This window comes from Mytilus californianus, unplaced genomic scaffold (assembly GCF_021869535.1).
Source record: "Mytilus californianus isolate M0D057914Y unplaced genomic scaffold, xbMytCali1.0.p SCAF_18, whole genome shotgun sequence".
Taxonomy (NCBI): Eukaryota; Metazoa; Mollusca; class Bivalvia; order Mytilida; family Mytilidae; genus Mytilus; species Mytilus californianus.
In genome coordinates, this window is record NW_026262666.1 from 10,499,223 (window position 1) to 10,525,730 (window position 26,508).

General features: G+C 31.5%; 1 protein-coding gene and 2 long non-coding RNA genes across 6 annotated transcripts in view; 1 reads left to right on the top strand and 2 right to left on the bottom strand.

The window, feature by feature from the left end:
* The window catches only part of LOC127726700 (uncharacterized), a 220,615-nt gene that overhangs the window by 126,848 nt on the left and 67,259 nt on the right, over positions 1-26,508 (bottom strand). For 2 of the 4 annotated variants that reach the window (XM_052234156.1, XM_052234153.1), the window contains 4 exons: positions 21,974-22,012; positions 20,786-20,895; positions 17,182-17,457; positions 15,944-16,048 (listed from right to left, as the gene is read on the bottom strand). In XM_052234156.1, the coding sequence (XP_052090116.1) occupies positions 15,944-16,048; positions 17,182-17,457; positions 20,786-20,895; positions 21,974-22,012 (530 nt within the window). The remainder of the gene's footprint in view (positions 1-15,943; positions 16,049-17,181; positions 17,458-20,785; positions 20,896-21,973; positions 22,013-26,508) is intronic. The other 2 variants (XM_052234155.1, XM_052234154.1) reach the window with 2 other exon arrangements.
* On the bottom strand, positions 1,738-15,194 carry LOC127726708 (uncharacterized). The gene is made up of 3 exons (XR_007993653.1): positions 15,160-15,194; positions 3,464-3,601; positions 1,738-2,392 (listed from the first exon to the last, which is right to left on the bottom strand). It is a non-coding gene; the product is annotated as an uncharacterized LOC127726708 (long non-coding RNA).
* LOC127726704 (uncharacterized) lies at positions 9,961-11,096 on the top strand. Its single transcript, XR_007993647.1, has 2 exons — positions 9,961-10,096; positions 10,881-11,096. It is a non-coding gene; the product is annotated as an uncharacterized LOC127726704 (long non-coding RNA).

Sequence of the window (26,508 nt, forward strand, 5' to 3'; positions counted from 1 at the left end):
CAATTAGAAATAGGACACAATCACTAAAACAACAGATCATTCTATAAACCCTTTACAGTAAAAAAAAACGCTTTCCATTCATAATATTATAGTGATGTTGTTTCGATAATTTTAAGTAAAAAACTGAAAACATTAACAGAAAAATGAGGAGATACGGTATGAATGCCAGTGAGGCACCTACCCACCACAGTTCATATCAAGTGGTAATTAGTAGTTATATGTTACAGTATGGCCTTCATCAATGAGAAAAACCCACACCGTATAGTCAGCTATAGCTATTTCATCTAAAAAGTGAAAAAAATTATAAGGAAATGCATTGGTACCTTCCTTTTGTGTTAAATAACAACAGTAATTATGCATGATCGTATCAATAGAAATGAGAACATGTGGTAGTTGAAGCGTGCAAAGATTGACAATATATATTTTTAAACAATTGTTCTTGGTGTAACTAGATTATGTTTTTCTTTAAAACAAGATTGCCTTAATTGTTTTCCTTATCAATAGATAGATATAGTATTTCTTTTCAAATATATAATTTGTAAATACTAAATTGAACATCATATTCTACATATATTTATTTACATTTAATGAAATAATTTAATTTTTTATGAACAATTTGTAAATCATATTATGAATTTGTGTTTAGATTTTATCACTGAGTATGTATATATACATTTAGTAAATCAATAAATTTATCATAATTTTTCTGTCTTCTTTAATTGAATGTTTTGCTTTTCAACTATTCAAATTTTGCTATCTTCTTTAATTTAAAAAAAAAATATATTAAGGTTAAAATACCTACTTCATAAAGTGTGGTCAAGTTTTAGATTAAATTCAGCTTTAAAATCTGGTTAGAGCTTACATTTATATTTATCGGTTTATAGTAAGGAACCAAAACTTAGTGGAGGCACTATCGCTGCCATATCATAGTCCATGCATGGATAGTCTAGGAGACTAATTGTGTGGACTGTTATGGATATCGATCTGTGTCAAAGATTACCAAGGTTATGTCCAACTCTTAATGTTTTTTTCATTGTCACATCAAAGTAAAATTTAGGCATACTTCTTTCCTTATTCACGAAAATGTGCTATGAAAATAAAAGTCCCTGACACCCCTCCTGTATCTCTCCCAAACACTGATGACAGATTTATTTGGATCTTAAAAATGGATAACTTCAGAATTTGTTTTCAATTTTTTTTATGTAGGGTTATGCGTTTTCGACTTAAGAAAATTTCCTGTTTTTATTATCAAAATAATTTTATAGATTTTTGTATTGATTTATCAAAATGATTACCATTTGCAACCAAACAATAATTTTAAGTAGTATAATTCATAAACCTACATGTATTTCAAATGGTTCTAGAAGAAGAAACATTTGTCTTACCAAAGTATAGGTATAATGTTATAATGTGAGTACCAAAAACTATCATAACAACGCACCGTCTGTACTTCTTGATTGCAAAAATCGATATGTATAATAGAGAGACAAATTTGGCGAAGTAGAAATCAACCTGTAATGACGGACCTAGAAAATAGCATACTCATATTCTTCTTCGTAGTAATAGCACATTAAAAAAATCAATGTACGGTATTGTAACTTGCAATAAATAAGAAATAGACAAATTTGGAAATTATTCAAAAATTCATCATACATTTTTTTAACCTAAAATATATTGTGTAATCAAAATCTAAGTGAGTGTTGCATTTGCAAACATTTAAATGTGTATTCGATTCGAAGACTCAGGTAGAAGACTTCGATGGCCGAGTTGTCTCAGTTGAACTACTGTTCCACTAGCCTGTCAACACTGAGGCTGTGTATCAGAGCCCCGTACGTTGCAGTTTAAATGTCCCTCTGGTATCTTTTGCCCCTCTTGTGCAGTTGCATTCAACTCCAATCTTGATTAAATAGGAGTGCCGGTATTCCTGCCGAAGGTCGGTGGTTCTCTCATGGTACTCTAGCGGCCTCTACCAATAAAATTGGCTGCCACAGAATGTCCAATAAAACTGGAAGTGGGGTTCAAACAACAACATCAATAAATCAATCAACCGCTCAGGCACTAAATTGAATAAGATGCCACACATGTACACGTTTCACGTATTGGCATTAAACCTTATGAAATAAACAAACAAGTGTCTTGTTATCAATAACAAAAACACAATGAAAAACTACAGTATATAAGTGAGATTTAAAATCAGTTATAACTGTTATACTTCAATAATGGTATGTTGTGTACTCTGTCCCTTACATGATTTGTTCATTTCCTCCAAAAACTGACATAAACAGATTGCCCGACGTGAGTGTCTGATGCTCACGGGATGGCTAAGTTTTCCAGACAAAAACTTGTCAAAGTAGATAACAGAAATATCCATAATCTTGTCCAAAGCATCTTCCTGTAAGCAAAAAAAAAAAGATGGCGAGGTTAATGAGAGACGAAAGATACCAGAGAGACAGTCAAACTCATAAGTCGAAAATAAAATGATAACGCCATGGCTAAAAAAGAAAAGACTATCAGAAAAACAACAGTACACAAAACACAACATACAAAACCAAATACTGAGCAACACGAACCGCACCAAAAACTGGGGTTGACGTCAGGTGCACCGAGAGGGTAAGCAGATCCTGCGCCACATGTGGCACCTGTCGTACTGCTCATGTTAGTACAAACCTGTAAATTAGCAATCAGTCTGTAGAAAGATATAAGAAGACGTGGTATGAGTGCTAATGAGACAACTCTCCATCCAAGTCACAATTTGTAAAAAATTAACCATTATGAGTCAATGTACGGCCTTCGACACGGAGCCTTGGCTCACACCGAACAGCAAGCTATAAAGGGCTCCAAAATGACTAGTGTAAAACAATTCAAACAGGAAAACCAACGGTCTAATCTATACAAAAACGAGAAACGATAAACACTTATGAACCACATCAACAAACGACAACCACTGAACAACAGGTTCCTGACTTAGGACAGGTGCAAACAAATGCAGCGGGTTTAAAGTATAAAGCATGACGATGTATTCCCATCATATTTTTTCTAAAAAGCATAAAGGTTGTAACATAAGTTGAAATCTTTCTTACCATTCAAAGTCCAGAGTACAAAAAATTAACAAAGCTAAACATTCTGTCATTATTGGAAAATTTAAAATTCATAGCTCCAGCTAGCTTGACGAACCATATGCATGTATCCTGCATTTTATATTTTACAAAACAAATAAAAAATGACTAAGTTCAGTAACTTGTCGTTTGTGGAAAATTAAAATGATTTTAGTTTGTTATATGTTCTAAACGTCTAACAAAATAAGTGTTCTAACTTAAAAACTGTTGAAGGAGAAAAATGTACCACATTAGGGACGGACGGGCAAACAGTGGCGACACAAAAAAAGTTAAACTCTGATATTTCGTCACAAGGGGATTGAAATCCACTAATATAATTTGAAGATTTTAAGTAAGATATAATTTACTTCAATATCAATAGCCATGGTGTTCACGCCAATCAGCGAAGTTCTTTCGTTATTTGCTTCAGTGATGTCATCTTCATCAACCATTTTTACTCTGGTTTCATCTGTGTTTCTTCTTACGTGGTGTTCTTTGATATATTCCTGTAAAATTGTCAACTGTAAAGATTACTATGTTTAAATTTATCGAGGAGAGGTAACTTTTAACATACAAGAACAAAAATCAGATTCTTAATATTTCTATAAAAACAGTCCAAATCTCTTTAATGTTAAAAGGTTGCTTTAGCAAAAAGGTGAAAAACGCACATGTATTTCGTTTCACGCATTTTGTCGTTTGATTTCCGTCTTTCTGATAATTCCTATAGTCTTATTCATTCACTGGAAACAATATATATCCGTTGTTCGACCTGCTAGTCAAATGCGTTTTGTTAAAATATACTTTTTCACTTTTTTGGTCTTTTGGAAAATGTTGCTTGTGCTGTATTTAGACCACTCTACCAAAAAATTTGTTTTGCAGGCACATGTATAAAAATTGCGGTTTTTATCCAACGCAATCATAGGTTTGAACGTTGTTTTCAATTTAGACTTGTTTATATATAAGTGTTCATATATATAAGCTCGCAAGATTATACAGCCCTTGGATGGTGTAAACTTCCAAAAAATACGTGTATGGTGTAATTGTGTATGGCATATAGTGCAGTGGTAGGTGTATGGTGCTATAGTGTATGGTGTATGGGGAATGGTGTAATGGTGTAACGTGCGATCAGGAGTGGTGTGAATGAATGGTGTACGACATTTTAAACTATGCAAAATATTGAACTGATTTTTAATTTTATACATTAATTTACAATATTGTGATCAAAACTCGTTTTTTAAAATAAATAAATAATTTTGTAGTCGCACGCTTTCTTTGAAATTAAATTGCATTATGGTGTAATGTGTAAGGTGTATGGTGCAAAGGTGAAACGTTTATGGTGTAATGGCACAGGGTGTATGGTGTAATGGTGTTAATTGGAAGTTTACACCATCCAAGGACTGTAAGAAAATCAATCACTTATAGGTATCATTTGTTTAATTCTCTTACAATTATGGTAAAATCATACACTAAAATAAAAGGATTGATCGATGTCGTGGATGAACATGAAACTATATATACTAGTAACGATACGTTTGTATCAAAAAGAAAATGAACAGTCGACTGACGACGTCACTGACGTTAAGTGTAGCGTCAGTCGTGTGGATTTTGACATTTCTACCTGCCCACTATAAACAGCATTCTTCTGGCAACTCAAGAGTCACTGTAGATGTCAACTAAAAAATTATTGAACTTTAAAAATAGTTTCATCGATCATTCCAAAGTAAAGTATTTTCTTCAATTCGTATGACCTAAGAAAGAAAATTGCATGTGAATGAATCTTAAGGGTGAGTAATGTTGAAGTTTTGCCGTCTCTGTGCCTTCTCTTACCCTGGAAATTACACAGTGGATGCGTGCTGTAGTGTGAGATATTAATACTCCGGCATCCTCAATCGAGAATGTCCGAAATAAGTTTATGAAATATTTTGCAATTTGGAATGCAGACATGTAGTTTTTGTATGGGTAATTCCGTTTAAATGACTTAATGATTATCATTCTTTTTTTTTTTTTAACACTCAAATTGATACTTTATTGCACACCTTGTTAACAATAACACTTGATGTACAGCATTCCATCAAGTATCCCTGTTAATAGTGCCACCGAATATCCAGGGAGAATATTCAGTAGAATTAACAAAAAAAAATTCTATCAATATCTAAATAAATAAATTGCTATTACAAATAGCTGTTTTAAATAGTCTACTACAAAATATGTTTATTTTTTTCTATATAAAATACTATATATTCATGTAACATTACACACGTTATCACAAACGTTCGTCAATATATTACGGAATTTATCACTATTTATTTCGGAATGAGTTTTTGTATACTATCTTAAATGTTCCAGAAACTAAATGCGGTCACTGATCGATGACCTCGCACGTTTTTTGTGCTTCAAGTTGGGATTTACACAATTCTGCAATGTTTTGTAATTTGGAATAAACATACGAAAAGGTGAGATGTTTTAATTATATGTTTTTATCTGTTATAAATCAAATGATTTGAAATAAATGTGTTATTTATTTGACCTACATAACGTTATGAACAATTGAACATGATCCCGTGTCGTGACCTTAAAATACCTATCAGCTATTTTGTAAACATACACATACTTGAATTTTCTGAAGTCATATTCGTACTACACACACACAGACAGATTCAAACATCCAAGATACACACACAAAACTCCTTCATAGTTGCATGTTTTATACATTTTAAGCATCACATTTGAAATTATATGCAGATAGGCTATAAAATATTAATTGCCTCAAATTTTCAAGAATAACATCAAATTCTGTACACTTAGTTACTATATCTGCCCAGTAACATGGTATTAGTTATATTGTTCTTTATTTTTACCCCTTTTTCTTTATTTCTTAGCCAATTATTTTGAAGCAAATAAAGTATCCACACCCATATATACATACTTGTACAATGTAGACACACACACCAACACACACACACACACCAAGTACAGATCTTTTTATATATATATTATAAGTAGATAATAAGTACTTGTATACCTTAACATTTAAGGTATCAGGTGCATTTATAAGCACATTGACAGCATATTGATATTACAAAATACTTTATGCTACATGTATATTTTCACATTTCTATAACATTACCTTAGTTTTTTTTCAAAATGTTATACACTTTTGTTAATAAACAGTTTATCTTCATGTTTACCAAACTATATAATTCTACTATATTATTTATTTCATATTTAAATATTTTCATTGTATCTACCCATTTAGATTTTTTATTCGAAACATTGTGTGCCTTATAGACTGAAAAGAACATTAAACTAAGCAAATGATTAAGTGCAAAGTAAGCTTTATCATTAATTTTGTATCCTATGACAAGAGAACGGAGACTTATAAAATGTTCTTCTATGCCAACTCTTTTGGGTAAATCTTTCATTGATTTCCAAAATATTTTATGATATTGACATGTAATGAAGAAATGGTTATAGTTATCTAGTTCATTGCAATAAGTACATAGGTCATTTTGTGCAATTTTCCACTGGAAAAGCAGCTGTTCATTTGGTAAAATAAAATGCATTAATTTCCATCTGAACATTTTTATTTTATTATCTTTTAGATACTCAAAAGTGAATTTAATAGAGTCTTTAAATTCATTTTTGAGACTTCCATTACCAAAGAGTCTTTCCCATTTAGCAAATCCAATTGGCGTTTCTGTTATTACTTGACCTAGCACTATTTTATATATGTCTTTATTATTGATAGTAAGGATATCAGTATTGTCTCGAAATTTGATTCTAGTTCGGTTAATATGAACATTAGTTTTGAATGATTCTTCTGATTTTAATATGTTGACCCATCGTTTTGGTATGGAATTTTTAATTTTTAAGATTTCTGCAATCCAATTACTTTTATTTTTCAATTTTGAAATAATTTTTTCTTCTGATATCTTCCCCCTTTTATCGATTATGTCATTAATATATAATATATCGCTGTCAATCCAGTTATCAAAGAACAAACATTTTCCTTGAAATTTTATAAATCTATTTCCCCATATTATTTGTTTTCTAATATCTAAATAATTCTCAATTTGATCATGATTAATATTGTTACAATTGTTAACATTTATCCATGTTTTTATCATCTCTTGATAGAAAATTGGTGTTTCGTTCCATATTTTTTTATCTAGCATTTTTATTTTATTCAAATTTATCTTGAAAATAAGTAAGTTTTTGCCAAATTTATTGAGGTATAGCTTTGGTAATACAGCCCAATTTGCATTCCCTGATTGTATTATTTTTATAATCCATTTTATATGTATTGATTTTATATAAGACTCGATATCAATCATATTTAAACCCCCCTCTGAAAATTTTTTAGTAATTATTGACCTTTTTATTTTATCTTTTCCTCCATTCCAAATAAATTTATATATTAAATTATTAATATTTTGTAGTTTATCTTTACTTATGATACTATTAGTTGCAGTTTAAGTTATATTTGGTAGCAAAAGAGCTTTTACGATTAATATTTTTCCCAATTGGGTTAATCTTCGTTTTGACCATCTATCTACAAGTTTCGCTATTTTATCCATGACTTTTTCCATATTCAGTGTGTCACATTCTTTTCTGTCATAACCAAAGTAAATACCTAAGCTTTTAATTGGTTTATTTGTCCAATTTATATTTTCATATTTATCTTTTGAACTTTTTAATTTTCCTAACCATATCCCCTCTGTTTTATTTCTATTTAGTTTTAATCCTGAAAAGCTGCCAAATGTTTCAATTATACTAAGAGCCAGACTTATTTCTTTTCGTGACTGGAAAAAAAGAGTTGTGTCATCAGCTAATTGACAAATTTTTAAATTACATGATTTTCCATCTAATTTTATTGTTATTCCTTTAAAATCTTTATTACTTCTTAGCCTTATTGCCATTAATTCTACTGTTATGACAAAAAGAAGAGCAGAAATCGGACACCCTTGTCGTATACCACGATATATTTTAAACGGACCTGAAACCCACCCATTATTTAAAATACAGCCTTTAATGCCATTATACATAGTTTCCACCCATCTGATAAAGCCATTTTTAAATCCAAACTTTTTTAGCGTTTCTGTCATAAATGTCCATTCCAAAGAGTCAAAAGCTTTACTAAAATCCAAAAAAAGTATTGCTCCTTCTATATTAAATTTTTCAGAGTAATCTATAATGTCTTGTATTTGTCTAATATTAAAACCTATGTATCTATTTTTGACATATCCAGTTTGATCTAGACTAATTATAGAAGGAAGAACATTTTTCAGTCTCTGTGCCAACACATAAGCTAGTAATTTCGTATCAATATTCAATAATGTTATAGGACGGTAATTATTTAATGAAAAAGGGTCATTCTTTTTAAAAATAAGCGAAATAGCACCTTTCTTTTGAGAATTTGTTAATTCTTTTTTTTTCAAAATTATTAATGAAAACCTTGACCATAATATTCTTTAGACTACCCCAAAATTGTCTATAAAATTCTACTGTCAGCCCATCCAGACCAGGGGATTTATTTAATTTCATTTTAAATATTGCATCTGTACATTCAGTTTCTGTTACATTCCCTTCACATTGAATACTATCCGAGTCTTTTAGTTTTTTTGGTATTTCTGTTTCTTTAATATACATTTTAACATCATTATCATTAGGATTAGTTGACTCGTAAAGCTTTTTGTAGTATTTCACTTGTAAATTTAGAATTTTATCTTGGTCAGTTGTCGTAGATCCATTTTCATCATATAATTCAGTTATGATCTTTTTTGTTTGACGACTTTTTTCTAGTCCCAAGAAGTATGCACTATTTTTTTCCCCTTCTTCAAACCATTTTACCCTTGACCTAATTTTTTGCCCTTTAATTTTATCTTTATACAAACCCTCTAACTTATTTTCAACCTTCTCAATTTCTATTTTTAAGTTTTGACTTTTATCAATACCATTATCTATTTCATTATTAAGATTATTCAGTTGTTTTTCTAGAATATTAATTTCATCCTTTTTTAATTTAGCTTTAATTTTACAGTAGTCTAAACTTGCATCCCTTACTTCTATTTTCAAGTTATCCCATAGTATCCCCAGATCATTGCAGTTGAATGAATCTTTTTCATATTTAGATATCAACTTTTTGATTAAAATTGTGTAATCTTCATTATTTAAAACACTTGAATTTAATTTCCAATAGCCTCGTCCCTTATTTCCTCTGTCAGTATTAATTTTTAATGATACCGCATTATGATCAGTTAGTTTTTGGATTATAGGTCTAATGTCACAACTTTTACAATTTTTTTGTACTTCTTTTGATATAAAGAAATAATCAATCCTTGTGGCTTCTGATCTATCTTTTCTACACCAGGTAAATTGTCTTGTGTTTTTATTTTTGATTCTCCAAATATCTATTAATTTGGATGATTTTATCAGCCCTTTCAAACTTGTTACTGGTTTATCAAATTTTTTGGAGGATTTAGTTTTGTTTTTTTTATCAGTCAATGACCAAATATCATTGAAATCGCCCCCAAGGATAGTTTGGCCTAGTCCATTTTTATTTATATAAGATTTAACTTTTTTGAAAAAACTATTTCTTTCTCTTAATCTATTTGGAGCATAGATATTAACTAGTGTGTAGATATTTTCATTAATTTCAATGTTAATTAAGATAAATCTCCCTTCAGAATCCTTGTGTTCATCTATAATTTTGAAATGAATTCCATCCCTTAACCATATTGCTACCCCACGCGAATTGCTTGTTCCATCACTTCTTAAAAGATTTTCACAAAATTCTTTATTCAAAGTATCTTGCATTAAATTTGTGAAATGAGTTTCTTGAATAAATATTATATCACATTTTTTGTTGATTTGCCCAACTAACTATTTTAATTATTTTGTCAGGTTGCTGCAGGCCATTAGCATTGACCGTGCATATATGCAGATATTTATTCATGGTGGATTATAGTTAAATTTATTTATCTTCCTGAACTCCAAGCATGGTGAGTAATTATTCTTATTATCTCTGTTGTATTTTATCTTCAGCATTATTTGTTTATTACTTTTGATTGTGCCTACATTTATTTTAACTTTGAATTCTTTTATTTTTTTCCTTTTATCCGTTTCATAGACTTTACATGCTTGGATGATTTCTATTAGATTATCAGATCTGAGATATTTACCTGTGGAGTTGAAATCTACATCTTTGTTCATATGATTCTTTAAATGGCTGTCTAATATTTTGAGCAGTTCTTTATCACAAGCATTAACATATCTTACTTGATTTTTTTTGTACTTAGTTTTTGATAATCTGTGATTAATATATTTATCACTTTTATAATGTTTATTCTGTAAGAAATTTAAACACCTGCTCCCCAGGTATACTAGTTCTCTATTTACAATTGTATTCGATCTATATTTTGACCTCATCCTATTTATAGCCTGTCTGGTCAATGTTATTTCATCTAGTTTTGAGGAGTTCATTTTAACTTTGCTTAATTTGTTGTGAATAGAGCTTTTTATGTTTATTTGTAAGATGATACATAAACACCTATTTAGTACATTAAAATACAATCTACTCCACAAATACATTTTGTATAACATGATTATCAAAGTTATTAAACAAATAACTACTTTTACACAGCATACTACTTTATTAGCTAGGCTTTCAGAGTAACACTTCTTTCCCTTTTTCTTACATATTTTTACATTCTTATACATAATTTCATACATATTGTTTTTATTTCCATTTACAAATTGATTAATTGTTTTATTTGTCTTTTTCAGGATAACAACTACCTGAATTGATTGTGGATAACCTTCAACAGCTATACCACTCAAACAGTTTAAATGATATTCTGGATAATATATACAGTTAAAAATAAGTAAAAACAGTGCTATACAGACAGTATTGTGAGGAATGTGATTTTTATAATGCATTTTGGTTTTTCGATTTTTTTTATTTTTTTTATTATTGTTATAATAAATAAATTTTAGTCTTTATTTTTTGTAGTTCTTTGCACATATATACAGTTTATGGTTTCTTTTTTTGCTTCTTTGCAGCTTCCTCTCGTGTAGCGTCGTTTTAATTTTCAGTTGGCGTTACTGGTGATTTTTCAATGTTTTGAGTTCTTGTTCTTGACTTGTTAGGCGTTTTGTTTGTTGCATTAGCCTGCTCATGACCAGGTTTTATTAAATATCTTGAGATGTCAGGTCTCCTGTCATCACTTTTAGGATGTTTTGGTTTTTCCTTCTTTTTTGGTGAATTGTCTTTTCTGGCGGACACCCTATCGTGATTATCGAGGATCGATTGTGAATGTTCTGTGTCACTCTCTGACCTACTCTTATCCTCGGTACTCATGAGAGGTTGTGTCGAACTCCGGAAATGGACCTCACTCTCCTGACTTGGCTTGTCGATATCATCATGGTCTTGATTCTGCTCATAATTCTCACTATTGTCGTGAACATTAGAATTATCTTGTTTATTATCGCCATCAGTGTTAGTCATATATGAATCATTACCTTCAAATTCTCCTTCTGGGTTTTCGTCGCATTCATACTGCTTATGGCCTGTTTGACCACATTTTTTGCACTTCAATCCATTTGGACAGACATTTGCTGTATGACCTTCGGATAAGCACTTACTACATTTCATATTTGGTCTGTTTGTTTGTTGCTGACCATAATGGTTGATTGTGGCCCAGTATTTTCCAATCTTTAATGACTTTGGAAGCGGTGGATCAAATGGTTTGCACACAACAATGCGATCACCTGTCCTGCAATTTGTGAGGAGGAAATCTATTCTTAGCCTCTCCCTGAAGTGGTTGAGTACCTCACATTTGCTAGCTGAAAGCTCAAGGGATCTTATAATCTGCTCATCATCTGCTGATAGGGGTACATTTTTTACACGTACCTTAATTGTATCTTCTAGCTCGTTCATTGTTACATTTGGGTTTCTGGTGTACAAAGTTACAGATTTTGTTCTGATTGTTAGACCTACAGACAGTAGATCTTTTTGTGCGTATTCATTGTCAAAATATATTCGCCACGTACCACGAACTCTCTGTAACCCAATTAAGGCTTTTACAGGTACTTGCTCATTTATTGCTCTGTACACCTCAGGATGTGTCAGAAATAGTCGCTGGCCTCTATAGTTTGTAGCATTTTCACCAAAGACATCGGACTCTAAGAGAAATATTGGTTTAACACTACCAATCTTGTAATCATCGTTTTTGTCTTCACTACTTGCTGCTTTAGCATAAGAGGCAGCCATTTTGTTTTCTTCGTTTGGGTTTTCTTTGTCAGTACACATCAATAAATATTACAATTGGTTATCAAAATGGAAAGTTTTAGTCGTTTTAGTACGGAAATTATATGTTGCATACACGATACACAAAATTCATACCATACTTTTGTTGAAATCTTCAGAATATCATTTTTTTTACGGAGCTATGAAACACTAGTCACCTTAGTTCAAGGGCCATAACTGATGATTATCATTCTTTTACAAATTTAGAATGCAGAACATACCCTAAATCAATATAAAGTTATGAAAGAACAATGCTTAGAACATACTCAACCATTCTCGTTCACTCGAAAATCAGTATTTTCCCTTCTATTTTTCATAGTACATGGCTTTCCATGCACTATAAAATGATATAAAATGGCAATGTCCAAGGGATAAGAGAAAAAGAAAAAATCATGAGTACCCGGTATTATAAATTAAATTGCGATTTCAACATTGTAAATGTTATTTAATGGTATATATTTAGACACCACCCCCCCCCCCCTTTTCCCCCGAAAAAAATTAAAAAGGGGACAAAGGTGTTGGTAAAATACATGTTATATTCAATCAAATTTTTATACTCCGGCATCCTCAATGACTGTTGATAAAAAATAAAAGAAAGTTTTTGAAAAAACAATACATTTATCAATAAAAATACAAGCATCTGATGTTGAAACGATTGTAAATTAAAATTCATTTATGAAGTTTTGTCCTTATTAAAAATTATACAATTTTAGAAAAGTTGATTTATGTAATATTTTGTGCTTTTTTAAAATGAAGGAATTTTAGATATGTAAGATTAAATTGTACCTGAAGCAGAGGAAATCTCCATTTTTGAATAATTTGTCCTTTTTTGTTATCACAAAACTATCTCATTGTTCTTTCATTCCATCTGTTGAAATGACCATTAGATAATTTACATTCCTTTTACTAAACATGTTAACACTTAAAGTGAGCTAATATCAAAGTTTGATTATTACAATGAGAGGCTAATTTTGTTATGTCACTCGAAGGTGTGAATATGTTCTAAATTGGTCAGACAATACTTGGTCATGTTTTGTGAACATTTAAGACACTCGGCTACGCACCGGGCTTTAAATATTCATAAAACATGACCAAGTATTATCTAACCTATAAATATCAATATAGAATGTCATTAAAAAGTAGCGTCATATTTATATAAAATCTCGCAAAATTATGACCCATATTTTTGGCATATCCACGTATACTCATTAATATGAAGTTACTTCCCCCCTTCATTGATATAAGGCTACGTGAAGCTATATAAGACTTTTACCTTGAAAGTTTAATGTTGATAATTCCATGTCTTAAAATTTAAAGTTGGAATTTCCAAGCTTAATGTTTGAATTTTCAAGTTTAATGTTGGAATTTCAAGATTAAAGTTGATAATTCCAAGGTAAAGTTGATAATTCCAAGATTAAAGTTGATAATTCCAAGATTAAAGTTGGAATTTCAAGATTAAAGTTGATAATTCCAAGATTAAAGTTGATAATTTAAAGATTAAAGATAATAATTCCAAGATTAAAGTTTGAAATTCCAAGATTAAAGTTGATAATTCCAAGATTGAAGTCGACAATTTAAAAAAATCAATAAAAAAGATGGCCCTAATACGGTTTTGTAGGTACCATTTTTACTGCACCCGTGATCGTCAACTTATTTAAATTATTTGTTTATTTCACAATTCAAATTTTAGTCATTTTCAATCACAAATACTTTCAAGCTAATAAATTCTTTGTTTTGAACTGTAAGTAGGACTAAACAAAAGGATAAGCCCTTGATAAGAACATGACTACTTTCATTCTTCACAATAAGGAAACACCAAATCCTACAATTTCATTGGTAGAATGTGCTTTGCTATATTCTAAACAAAGTCAGCAGCTTGAAACAAGTATGGTGACTTAAAAATGTTGCATCACTAACAACATTTTGGCCAATGGCAAGTATTAACAATTTGTTTATTTTTGTTTATGCTATATGATATCTTAAATAAGTAAAATTTTGACGGCTAAAGAGTATGATAATTGTTTTTAATTGACAATCTCTTCTACATACTTGTTATGTTGCTTTATACTTTTATGTGAAATTGTATAATTTATCTAATTGTCGTTATTTTGGGAGAAATTATGATGAGTTGAATTTACTGATGTTGACCCACCGTTTTGGAATGTTTGTACACAGATGACCACGGATATGTTTTTACTGTCGTAGCCATAATCTTGTCATCCTTTTCCGCGATTAAGAAATCACTGAATGAATTTTATCACAAAAATTTGGGTCTTATGTGGAATTTGCTTTTGATTAAGGAATACCACTACTCTATTTGAAGATTTGCTACCGTCAGCTGATGATTTGAAGTAAACTCATCATAGATACCAGGATTAAATTTTGTATTTTGGAAGGTTGCAAATGCAGTTTCACTGGCTGCGTAAACCTGTTATCCCGATTCTATATTTGTTCTAATCCAATACTCGTAAAATGTTCACAATAAAAAACTTAAAAGAGGGACAAAAGATACCAGAGGGACAGTCAAAGTTAAAATATGCGATAAACGTTGACGGCGATTGCGCTACGCAGTTGTAAATGGCCCCGACGTGCAATAGAGGCTTACAGAATAGAGAATAATAGGCCAATACTACACCACCTCCAGATCCTCGTAAATGTCACACTGCTTTAACATTTCAATGTTTTTTTACCTAATCAAAAGACCACCCCTTCCTTTACCTGCCATAACGATGTAAATAGATACAGTGTGATACTCACCATACATTGACGACAGTCGTAATATATAAAATATATCTTTTTACTGTTAAGTTTCAATTCTTTAAATAAATGTGAACATGGCTATAGTAGTTTTACCTCATACTCATATTCATCTCAAATGGAATCTTCTTCCTTTTAATTTTCGAAGAAATCGTGAATGACATTTATTTTTTTGTTCACAAATGGTGTTTTAGAGTAATTAATTCATACTTGGAAGAAAAGTACCAAGAGATATTACTTTTAAGAAATGCCATCTGCAGCTGAAGCTCAGTCATGTGAACATCATTAAAGCTATAATATAAATTGTGAATTTGAATCACGTTTCGGTGCGTTTGACTTCGACTTTAATTGACCATGACTGTCAGTTTTCTTATTGGTTTTCAACGGCTTCATCCTAATACAAACTTACCGCCGTGATATAGTCAATAGTATTGAAAGTGGCTTTAAACACCAACAATCAATCAATATATGTATGCGTAGTCTAAACTGTTCTAAAAATTAATTGATTGCAGGATAAGTTAAAGTTTGCTGTCATTCTGCAAATATAAATTGTGGGTTCGAATTCCGTTTCGGCAAGGTGCGTTCGACTTCGACTTTGATTGTCTATTACTAGAACTGTCAGTTTTATTGCCGAAGGTCAGTGGTTTTCTACGGGCTTCTTTCGCCAATACAAACCCGCCGCCGTTATATAGCCAAAAGTATTGGATGAGGCGTTAAACTGCAACAATCAATCAATCTATGCGTAGTATAAGACTGCTCTAAGAAATATTTGATTGAAGGATACGGTGACTTTCGCTGTCATTCTAGCTATTTTGTGCGTCATGAATATATTAGATGACACTAAAACTCTGTTGACTCCAGCTAAATGTAATTTCATTTCAACTTCTCCCTGAAACAGAAACAAGTAAGTCTGTAATCAAGAGTATCACATTTTATTTTTAAGTTGTCCTATAATATGTAACAGTACTTAAATAAGTGAAAAAAATTATTGTTGAAAGTGAAAGTAGTAATTTGGCAAAGTTAAAGTAGCGAAGAAATTAGCCTTCATCATTCATTGAAGACTTCTACCCTTTGAATGTTCACAGTGCTCCCAGGAAGAAAACAAGCGATTGCGTAAAGTATAGAGTCAAACAGAAGTTTTTTTGATATTTTTTTATTGAAAGAAGGGTAGGCCATTCTAATATATGACTTAGATTCCTTTAGGAATTTTTAGTATACGTACATTTTAACTTTGTTCAAACCTGTTTATTTACTTTTGACTTTAATTATTTATCCCTTGTAATTTTTTATTAACTGTGTATTTGCATTCAGGTGTCACAGGTCAAATTTATTCGTTCATTGTGTGTTAATTTACGTTTTTTGATTGAGTTAAGCCTTCCAATTGATATTTTTAGTGTGTTTTTCTATGTTGTGATGTTATACTATTGTTTCAGAAAAGGGTGAAGGTTTGGTACCATTAAAACGTTTAATCCCGCTGCAAATGTTCGCACCTGTCTTAAGTCAGGAATCTGATTACAGTAGTTGTCGTCTGTTTATGTAGTTTATACGTGTTTCTCGTTTCTCGTTTTTATATAGATTAGACCGTTGGTTTTTCCGTTTGAATGATTTTACACTAGTAATTTTTTGGGGCCCTTTATAGCTTGCTGTTCGGTGCGAGCCAAGGCTCCGTGTTGAAGGCCGTACTTTGACCTATAATGGTTTACTTTTATAAATTGTTACTTGGATGGAGAGTTGTCTCATTGGCACTCATACCACATCTTCCTATATCTATGGATAGAATGCTGCACACATGTAGTGAACATAACAATCTTGGTGCCAATGTTTGTAATTTGATACAAAAAAGAAAGGAAATACGAAATACAATTAAAATACAATGAAATGTACGATAACTGAGTTTGGGTGGGTGTGATTACCTACCTAATTAAAAAAATTTCAGCGATGAAATTGATTTTACATATTGATAATCTTGAAAAAATAAAAAACATACTTATTCTAACTGTTTCATTTTAGAATATCGAATACCTGTCGTTTTGAAGAGTAACAATAGCATGGCCAGGCGACTCCGAGTATTCCAGATATCAACGCAATAGGAATTCCAGCGATGAACAACGGGTATTCAAAATCAACAGGAACAAATGCATAAACCAACATCATTGCCAGTCCTCCAAGGAAGAAATCAATGATAAAATAGTATGCTATCACACAAATTATGCGTGTAGGGTTGATAAACACACGCTGTCTAACCAGTCGAGTGGACGATACTTTAGCAACATGTTCGGTCAAAACTTCTGGATTAAACTGTAAAAACATTCATAAAAATAAGATATGATAAATGCTATACTATTGATATTTCTTGTCAAAATATTGAAAACGGTATAAAGTTTCTCAAAATTAAAAAAAAAATGTGCACAATTAAGTTTGTAACATATTTCATAAATTGACACTTTTATATATATTTTGTAGTCAGCAAACATTTAGTTACAAATATCTAAAAGACTAATAGCATTACAAACCAGTAAAAGTCTGAAATGGCCTATATCTATACTCGACTGTACTGATTTTTACTCGACCAGTCTGAATTGGTCTGAATTTTACTTAATATTACTCGACCCAGTCTTAACAATACTCGACTGTACTGATTTGTACTTGACCCTTATCTTTGCTATTGAAAATAGTCTCAACTATTACTCGACCAGTCTGAAACAGTCTTAACCCAGTCTCGACCTGTACTCGACCAATACCTGACCAGCTCTCGACCTATTTTTTCAGTCTGAACCATACTCGACCAAAGGACTGAACAATACTCGACCAGTCTGAACCATACTTGACCAAATAACCTCTTCTTTAAAATTTTGATTGTTAAAATAACTTTCTTTTTAACTGACATGACAACAGCCACAACTAGATATCATTGAGATGGGAGCCATCTCTGTGGGCCCCGCTGTGAAAAATGTGTGGTAAAAAAATTGTATCTTTATCATTGGACATGGGGTTGTCAACTGTAACCAAAGTTTTTGACCTTGACCTTTGACCTAGGAAGTTGTACATACATTATGACACACCCTCTGGTGTTGGTTTAAATACATGTCAAGTATAAACTTTGAAATCATAACGGTTCTCAAGATATAGAGCGGACACGATTTTTACCATAGGACATGGGGTTATCAACTAAAACCAAAGTTTTTGACCTTGACATTTGATAGACGGACGGACAGACGGACGGACAGACGGACGGACAGACTGATCACTATAGGGCGTCCGCCTTTCGGCGGGGCCCCAATTAAATAAAGATATATATAAAAACAGATTTTTACATCCTTTAATAAAATTTTATAAATATTTATGTATTAAGTCTTATGAACAATTTACTAAACTGTAAAATGAATATGTGTAATAAAAAGTAAACATTTCAAGATCTTTCTCATAAATATTCAAACAATTGTTTAAAAACTATTTGTGACTTTTTTTCCCATCAAATTTGTGACTTTTTGTCCTGTGACTTTTTGTCCTGTGACTTTCTGTACTTAGGTTTCATGGTTACAATAGTTATATTACTATCTTTTTAATGAGGTAACAACAGCCAACAAAATCACTGACAATGTTTAACCTTATATCAGAAATATATCTATTCCTATTTATAATTTGCGTTACTTGAACAAGTTATTATTTTTAGTTACGTATATAGGTAATTTTTGTTTTTAAAAATTATAAAATTACTCAATAGAGTTATTTTAAATTTCAATAGAAGCATGGACTAAATGTAGTTTTCATGAATTTTTACATCATGTTATATCATAAAATTAAGATTTATTAAATTTGAAAAGGTATAGAGATAAAGGGTTACTTTAAAAATAATGACAAAAATATTACTTGAATAAGTTATTTTATTCATCTTTGAAAGAATTAGTAACAACACTTATTTAAGGAACATATGTAATTGTTTTGGGTTACAAATTACAAATAGCTTCAAGTCTTAATTAAATCACAAGTTTCTATCTATTTATATCTGTCTACCTTCAAGATTTTCAAGGAAAATGATATTTTGATAATCCCAAGAGACCAATCTTTGACCCAGAAGCGTCGATATGAAAGAAATGTGCGTCAGAAAGGCAATTAGTGTTTCAGATGGATTAGATTTTATATTTCATGGGAAAAATAACCAGATGACTGTGAACATTTGTTAAAGCTAGTAAAATCTGTATAATTGGACACCTATGAAAATAATATTTAGAAAAGTTACTTATATAAGTAATATTTAAAATAGCCTCGTTTTCAACATTATGTGTATAGATAATTTTAATAGTTACTTGTTTAAGTAATGCCCCTGACTGTATACATATTTTAAAAAGGGATAAAAAATTAAAGAAATGATAAAATTTTTCTTCCGATTACGGGTAAACTATAAAGTAATATATCCTGCATGGGGCACACTGATTAAAAAGATCACACCTGGTCAGAGAGTAACAAATTTTAAATAACATCAATTGAAAATTACAACATCCTGTAAAACTTAAATAACAAGGCCTTTTGAATTCACTAGATAAGTAATACACAAGTTTAAGAAAAATCTTTTTACCTGTAAAACACATCTGTACTGAGGTTATTAAACCATTAAACCTTATTAAAGTGCTTCTTGTATGCCATGTCTTTAATTTTGACAAAACGTATTTAAATTTAATTAAAATAAATTTCTACTGCAACTTTGGAATACATTTCCTTTTTTAAAAGGTTATCAAGGATTGCTATGAAAGTTTTATTATTATTATTATATTAAATTTTTGGTTTTTCAAAACAAAGGTGTCAATTTTAACATTTATTAAGTTGATTTATATGCTATTTTATATATATTTTGATAAAAAAAAAATTGAATAACATTTAAGATATTTGAATAATGGTTGGAAGTTCTAGTATTTTTGATGTGCATAAATCAATGTGAAAATGATATCACGTATATAAAAATTCATTTAACGAACTTAATTTATTACATGATATATATATATATGTATGTATAAAAGTTCCTAAATTGATGAAATACAATAGATAGATACAAAAAATAGGTCTAGGTTGTTTAAGACTTGGTCGAGTATGGTTCAGACTAGGTCGAGCATGGTTCAGACTTGGTCGAGAATGGTTACGACTATGTCGAGTATGGTTCAGACTCGTATAAAATGGTTAAGTACTGGTCGAGTAAAGGTCGAGTACAGGTCCAGACTGTTTAGTATGGTTCAGACTACAGTCAAGTAATATCAAGTAAATTTCAGACCAATTCAGACTGGTAGAGTAAAAATCAGTTCAGTCGAGTACAAATATAGGCCATTTCAGACTTTTACTGGTTTGTAGTGTAGGAATTAACCAAATGATGAAAAGGTTTGTCTTGCCATGAGTTCTACGATGGGTGCCATTATAGGAAAATGAAACACCAATCTTGAAAACCTGAGTTAAACCTCGACTTTTTTCGGGGTTCGTTTTACTCACTCTAAACTATATGTATTACATCTTAAACTACCGGTACTTGAGTGTGACTGTACCTAGAGTACAAAACTCAAGTTTGCTTGTCTTTTCGCTATTTTCAATATAGTCACGTTTTTTATTATCCTAAATGTATTATTTTAAACAGAATATTTACATCTATTCCACTTCTTCTGAGATAGTCGGGGATATACCGTGTTTGGAATGCCTCTCCACAACACGAACTCGTACTGGTTTCTTCGAAAATGGTATCAAAGTTTTCGTATTCTAAAAAAATAACAGATACTACTTTTGTATAGGTAATCGACATATTACATGAGTTTAAAATTGAAGGTAAGACTCGATTTTAACAAAGAGGAAAAACTTATAGTTACTTAGAGATAATATGAGGTTTCATAGATGATACACCATTATTAAGGAAAACCGCTTCGATGGTCTCGTAAGAGCGTGCTCGTCTTGAGTGCAAGTAAGAGGTCGTTAGTTTGATCCCAGGTCTGGTGAAACCAAAGATTATCCATACTGTTTATCACAAGTATAAAAGATGTTCTATTAATTCTCATGGTTTCAACTCTTAGTATTATATAAGATTGCTGGCTCTTTCCTAGGTCGGGTGCTGTTAACATCTTATCTCATAATCACTAAAAATGTGAATGCATTTCTTTCCTTCATTCCCCTCGAACTCTCTCTCTCTCTCGAATTTTAACAGCAAACACCCTAAAGCCTTTTTTACCCATTAAGTGTACACAGCACAAGTACAAATCATATTCAAAATGAGTAATGATCCCCTATTGATGATACGTGAGATGATGTTATGTCTTAGGAATGTATGAATGCAAATACACAAGTTAAAGTAATTAGAAAAAACATGTACACCAAAACGTTTGGTTTCTCGTTTGAATCGTCCCACATTTTGCTATGTAGGGGTCTTTTACAGCTGACTATGCAGTATGGGTTTTGCTCATTGTTGAAGCTGATGTATAATTGTTTCATTGGCAATCATACCTACATATATCCCTATTTCATATAAATGTTGCACAAAAATTTAGACCTTCCCGTGAACTTGAATTGCATTTGCACAAGTGTAGCAGAATGATAACAGAGTTCAAAAAAAGACCCTTCGAAAAACAAATAAAATAGACTTGATCATTATATGTTTATACTTCTGAGAAAAACCCTTTTGATGATTTAAGAATAAAGTTTCCTTCATTAGCTTTTAAAAAGTCTTCAGTTAATGCTTAAATCTTTCAATTTCAAACAGCTTTACGCAGTTTTTTAAAAGAGATGGTGTGTCTCTTTCTATTGCTATTAATAAAAGTATAAAAAAGAGATATAAAGTTATACATACTATGAAACTGTAAGAATGGTTGTGTGAAACCAGCATCCACTGTAAATAAAAAAAACAGATAAATAAAAATCAGATGGCCATCCCCTAAAAACAAAGTCAAAGAAGTCAAATTTTGAAAAAAATACGTCACTGAGATAGAAATACAACAATGTCGCACGCATGGTAAAGTGAGAAAAAAACCCCGAGAAAATGAAAATGAATAATTAAATATAGATTGAAAGAAAGGAGAAAATAGTAGGGTGCCCAAAGTCCAACTGAAAGTCCTCTAGTTAACGGGTTTAAGTTAACGGATAACACACGGCTATTTTTTTTGCAAATTATAGGAAAATCATTATCTTTTACAATCATGATTATCGTCGTTAGTTCCCATGGTCACGATTTTCTAAACTTCATGTTTTTACAGGGTAACCCCAGATACCGTATTGTACGTGGAATCTTTAACATGAAAAAATAAAATTATTACGCTCTTTGTTGGTGGTTTAAATAGTACTTATAATATAGTTTATACATTTAATATATCATATAACCAAAAGCGGAAAGTATTTAGGTGATTTTAGTATAATTATTTCAGCATCAGTAAGACTAAAATTTTTCCCCGAAATTTACCACATTTCATCGAAAGCAAAATTATAACGTGTATCATCACGATATGTTTTACTCTGATTAAAGCAATAAGACACTGTGTGTGCCAAATTTCATGTGTGAAATGAAAGTAGTTTTGAAGAAATTAGCAATTAAGAAAACAAATTAAGTCAATATTTTGACATTGATTAAACACGGATAATCACGTGACATTCATCATTTTGTTGCTACACTATCAGGTCATTAACAAGGACAGTGGTCACTCAATACATTTCTCATTTTTGCTTGTTGTGTGGTTGATTTATTTGTTTTGAATAGCCAGCTAACTTTGTAAATTGTTATTTTCTTCTGAGGAATATGTTTTGTGTCTGTTTTTCAATACTTTAAACTTTTTATTGAATATATATTTTTGTTATAATTGTAGTATAAGAATCAAATCGGTCGATTTCGTTTTACAACCGGAATATGGCACATCAAGCCTATGTTATGGTCTTGCATGATGTTTTCGACCTAAATCCCCCTCGGTGTGAACGACAACAAACATGTATCACCGTTCGTGCTTTAAATTATACACAAGAAGACACAACTGAAATAATTTCAAAGCTGAATTGGCAATAGGTTTGTCCCAGAAAACCACTGAACATGCTGAAGCCAATGACCTATATGTGCGAAGCTGGCAGCAGGAATTTTTTTTTCCGGATTGACCTTTTTTTCATTTGTTGCTACGCATGATTATATTTTTCCGCGGCTTTGCTGCGCAAACATTTATTTTCACTTTTGTACACATTTATATCCTCAACTCTCCCGTATTTCATGTTGCAGAGTATTCATTTTCATCCGGTCTTGTGCAAAGTCATTTATTTTCAGTTCATACCAGGCAAAATTATTGACTTTCAAAATCCTCCTCCCTTCCCTTCTTTCGAAATCAAATGGTCGTCCCCTTACTGAAAGCTAATGAAAGGACGTCATCAATCAATAGTCTGAGAAAAGTATGATCATAAACATAATTACCGTAAAAACTAGGATTCTACTGGTACAGCATGTTTTACTAACTGACTGAATTATGTCGAAATTCTTAGATTAAAGGATTATACATTCTTTATATGCCTGTCCCAAGTCACGGTCGAGCCGGTATTTGAGTGGTTTTCGTTGGTTCATGTCTGATTTTTTTGGGTAAATTGTTTCGTTATAAACTAGGCCGATGGTTACTCAAATGAACTGTTTCAATTTTTTATACCCGGGCCTTTTACAGCCGACGATACGACATACCATATGTGTTTTTCTCATTGTTGAAGGCCGCACGGTTGCCTATAACTGCTTACTTCCACATCTCCTTATTTTTATATTATACAAGTATTACATAAAATTAACATTTATTTATCAATGTTCCATGTAAATGAGGTAAGGTCAGATGAACTCTGCCACAAAGACTTGTACACTTTGCTACCATTCCATACACCAAATATATTTGACCCACTACTTATAGTACATAAGATAAGGACTTAACCACTGAAACTTAACCTGAAAATAAAATTGAGAATGGAAATGGGGAATGTGTCAACTCGACCATAGAGCAGACAACAGCCGAAGGCCACCAATGGGTCTTCAATGCAGCGAGAAACTCCCGCACCCGGAGGCGTCCTTCAGCTGGCCCCTAAACAAATATGTATACTAGTTCAGTGATAATGGACGTCATACTAAACTCCAAATTATACACAAGAAACTAAAATTAAAAATGATACAAGACTAACAAAGGCAAGAGGCTCCTGACTTGGGACAGGCACAAAAATGGGGCGGGGTTAAACATGTTTTTTGAGATCTCAACCCTCCCCCTATACCTCTAGCCAATGTAGAAAAAACAAACGTACAACAGTACGCACAGTAAAACTCAGTTTAAGAGAAGTCCGAGTCCGATGTCAGAATAGGAAACAAAAGAAAATAAACAAAATGACAATAATACAAAAATGAACAAAGGACTACTAGCAGTTACTGACATGCCAGCTCCAGACCTCAATTAAACTGATTGAAAGATTATGTCTTCATCATATGAAAATCAAGTACAATCCCTCCCGTTAGGGATTTAGTATCATACCATCATAAAATATATGAGAAGAACATAACCCGTATCATGCCAACAACTGGTTTTAGAATAAATGTGTTTAATTCCGATGCAAAGACCCTATAAGTGAATCAATATTAAAGCCAAAATATGCAATCTTTAATGACCTGACAACAGTATCGTAACTATATCCCTTCTTAATAAGTCTGTTTAAAGGTTTTGTTAGCTTTTGAGGTGAATACTGACATTTTTGGGCTTTGTAAAGAATATTACCATAAACGATTGGATGTGAAATACCCGAACGTATAAGATGTCTGCATGTTGAGTTATATTTACGAATGATGTCCTTATACCGATGATAAAATTTAGTAAATGTTTTGACTAGTTTGTGATATCAAAAACCCTGGTGTAAAAAATTTTCAGTAATACATAAATTTCTCTCGCAAAAATCTAATACGTTGTTACATACACGAGCGAATCGTACATGTTGAGATATATAAACACCATAAGATGGTGACAAGGGAACGTCACCATCTAAAAATGGATAATTAACGATAGGAAATGAAAAATCATCTCTTTTATCATACATTTTTGTATTAAGCTTCCCGTTGATGATATAGATATCAAGATCGAGGAAAGGACAGTGGTCATTGTTAGTATTAGCTTTATTTAAAGTAAGTTCAACAGGATAAATTTCTTTAGTATACATACTGAAGTCGTCATTATTGAGAGCCAATATATCATCCAAATATCTAAAAGTATTGTTAAATTTTTGTATCAGATGTTGTTTCGATGGGTCTTTGCTGATTTTAGTCATAAATTGTAGCTCATAACAATACAAAAACAGGTCCGCAATAAGTGGTGCACAGTTAGTCCCCATTGGAATTCCGATAACTTGACGATATATGGAATCTCCAAAGCGAACAAAAATGTTAGCGAGCAAATATTCAAGGGCAGGTATAGTATCAAAGCACGTCCAATTGACATCGCTCTTTTGTTTGTTGCTACTAAAAAATGACCTAAAAGAGTTTGAACATATGTATTCGCATTCCGACTTTTTAAATGCCCATTTAATTCGGTGGGTGAATTTTTTCTTAATAAGCCTATGAGGCAAAGTGGTATATAGGGTAGAAAAATCAAAACTTTGAACAGATTCAAAATCACCAATATATGCATGCAATTTATCAAGTACTTCCAACGAGTTTTTGACACTTTAAAAGTAGTTAATTCCACTATTTTCAAAGGCCTTATTTGAACAATTTATTATCAGGTTTTTGATTGTACCAAGTGTACTAGTAAGTAGAATAGACAATTTAGTAGTGGAACAATGACTTGAAGACGAAATAAATCTATATTTGTAAGGTGATTTGTGTAGCTTCGGAAGCCAGTACATAGTTGGGACTTTCATTGTATTTGGTTCTGCTTGTAAAGAAGTAGCTAATAGTTTATGTTTGTTACAGATATCGTTTTCTGAAAATGAAGTCAGTTGGAATGTTGGTGAATTCGTGATTTCCTTTTGCAGAATCTTAACGTAAAATTTACGTCAAACTATAATGATATTATTAGCAGCTTTATCAGCCGGGACAAAAACAAATTCCTTGGCTAGTTCTTTTAGTTTATGTTTAATACGAGAAATAGGATGTTTATGGTTGTTGTTAAGAGTAAAATGTTCTTTAAAATGTTGTATACGTATATCAACTATCTTCATTACTGACTTAAAAAAAGAGTCCAAAGATTTTTGGTCAGCTTTTTCCCTTGTTCACTGATCCATGAAATGAGGTCGAGGTCAGATGAACCATGTATGACCGACATGTAGACCTTGCAAGGATACCATATATTAGTAACCAAATATAGTTATCCTAGATGCGAAGGATACCAAAGGGACATTCTAACT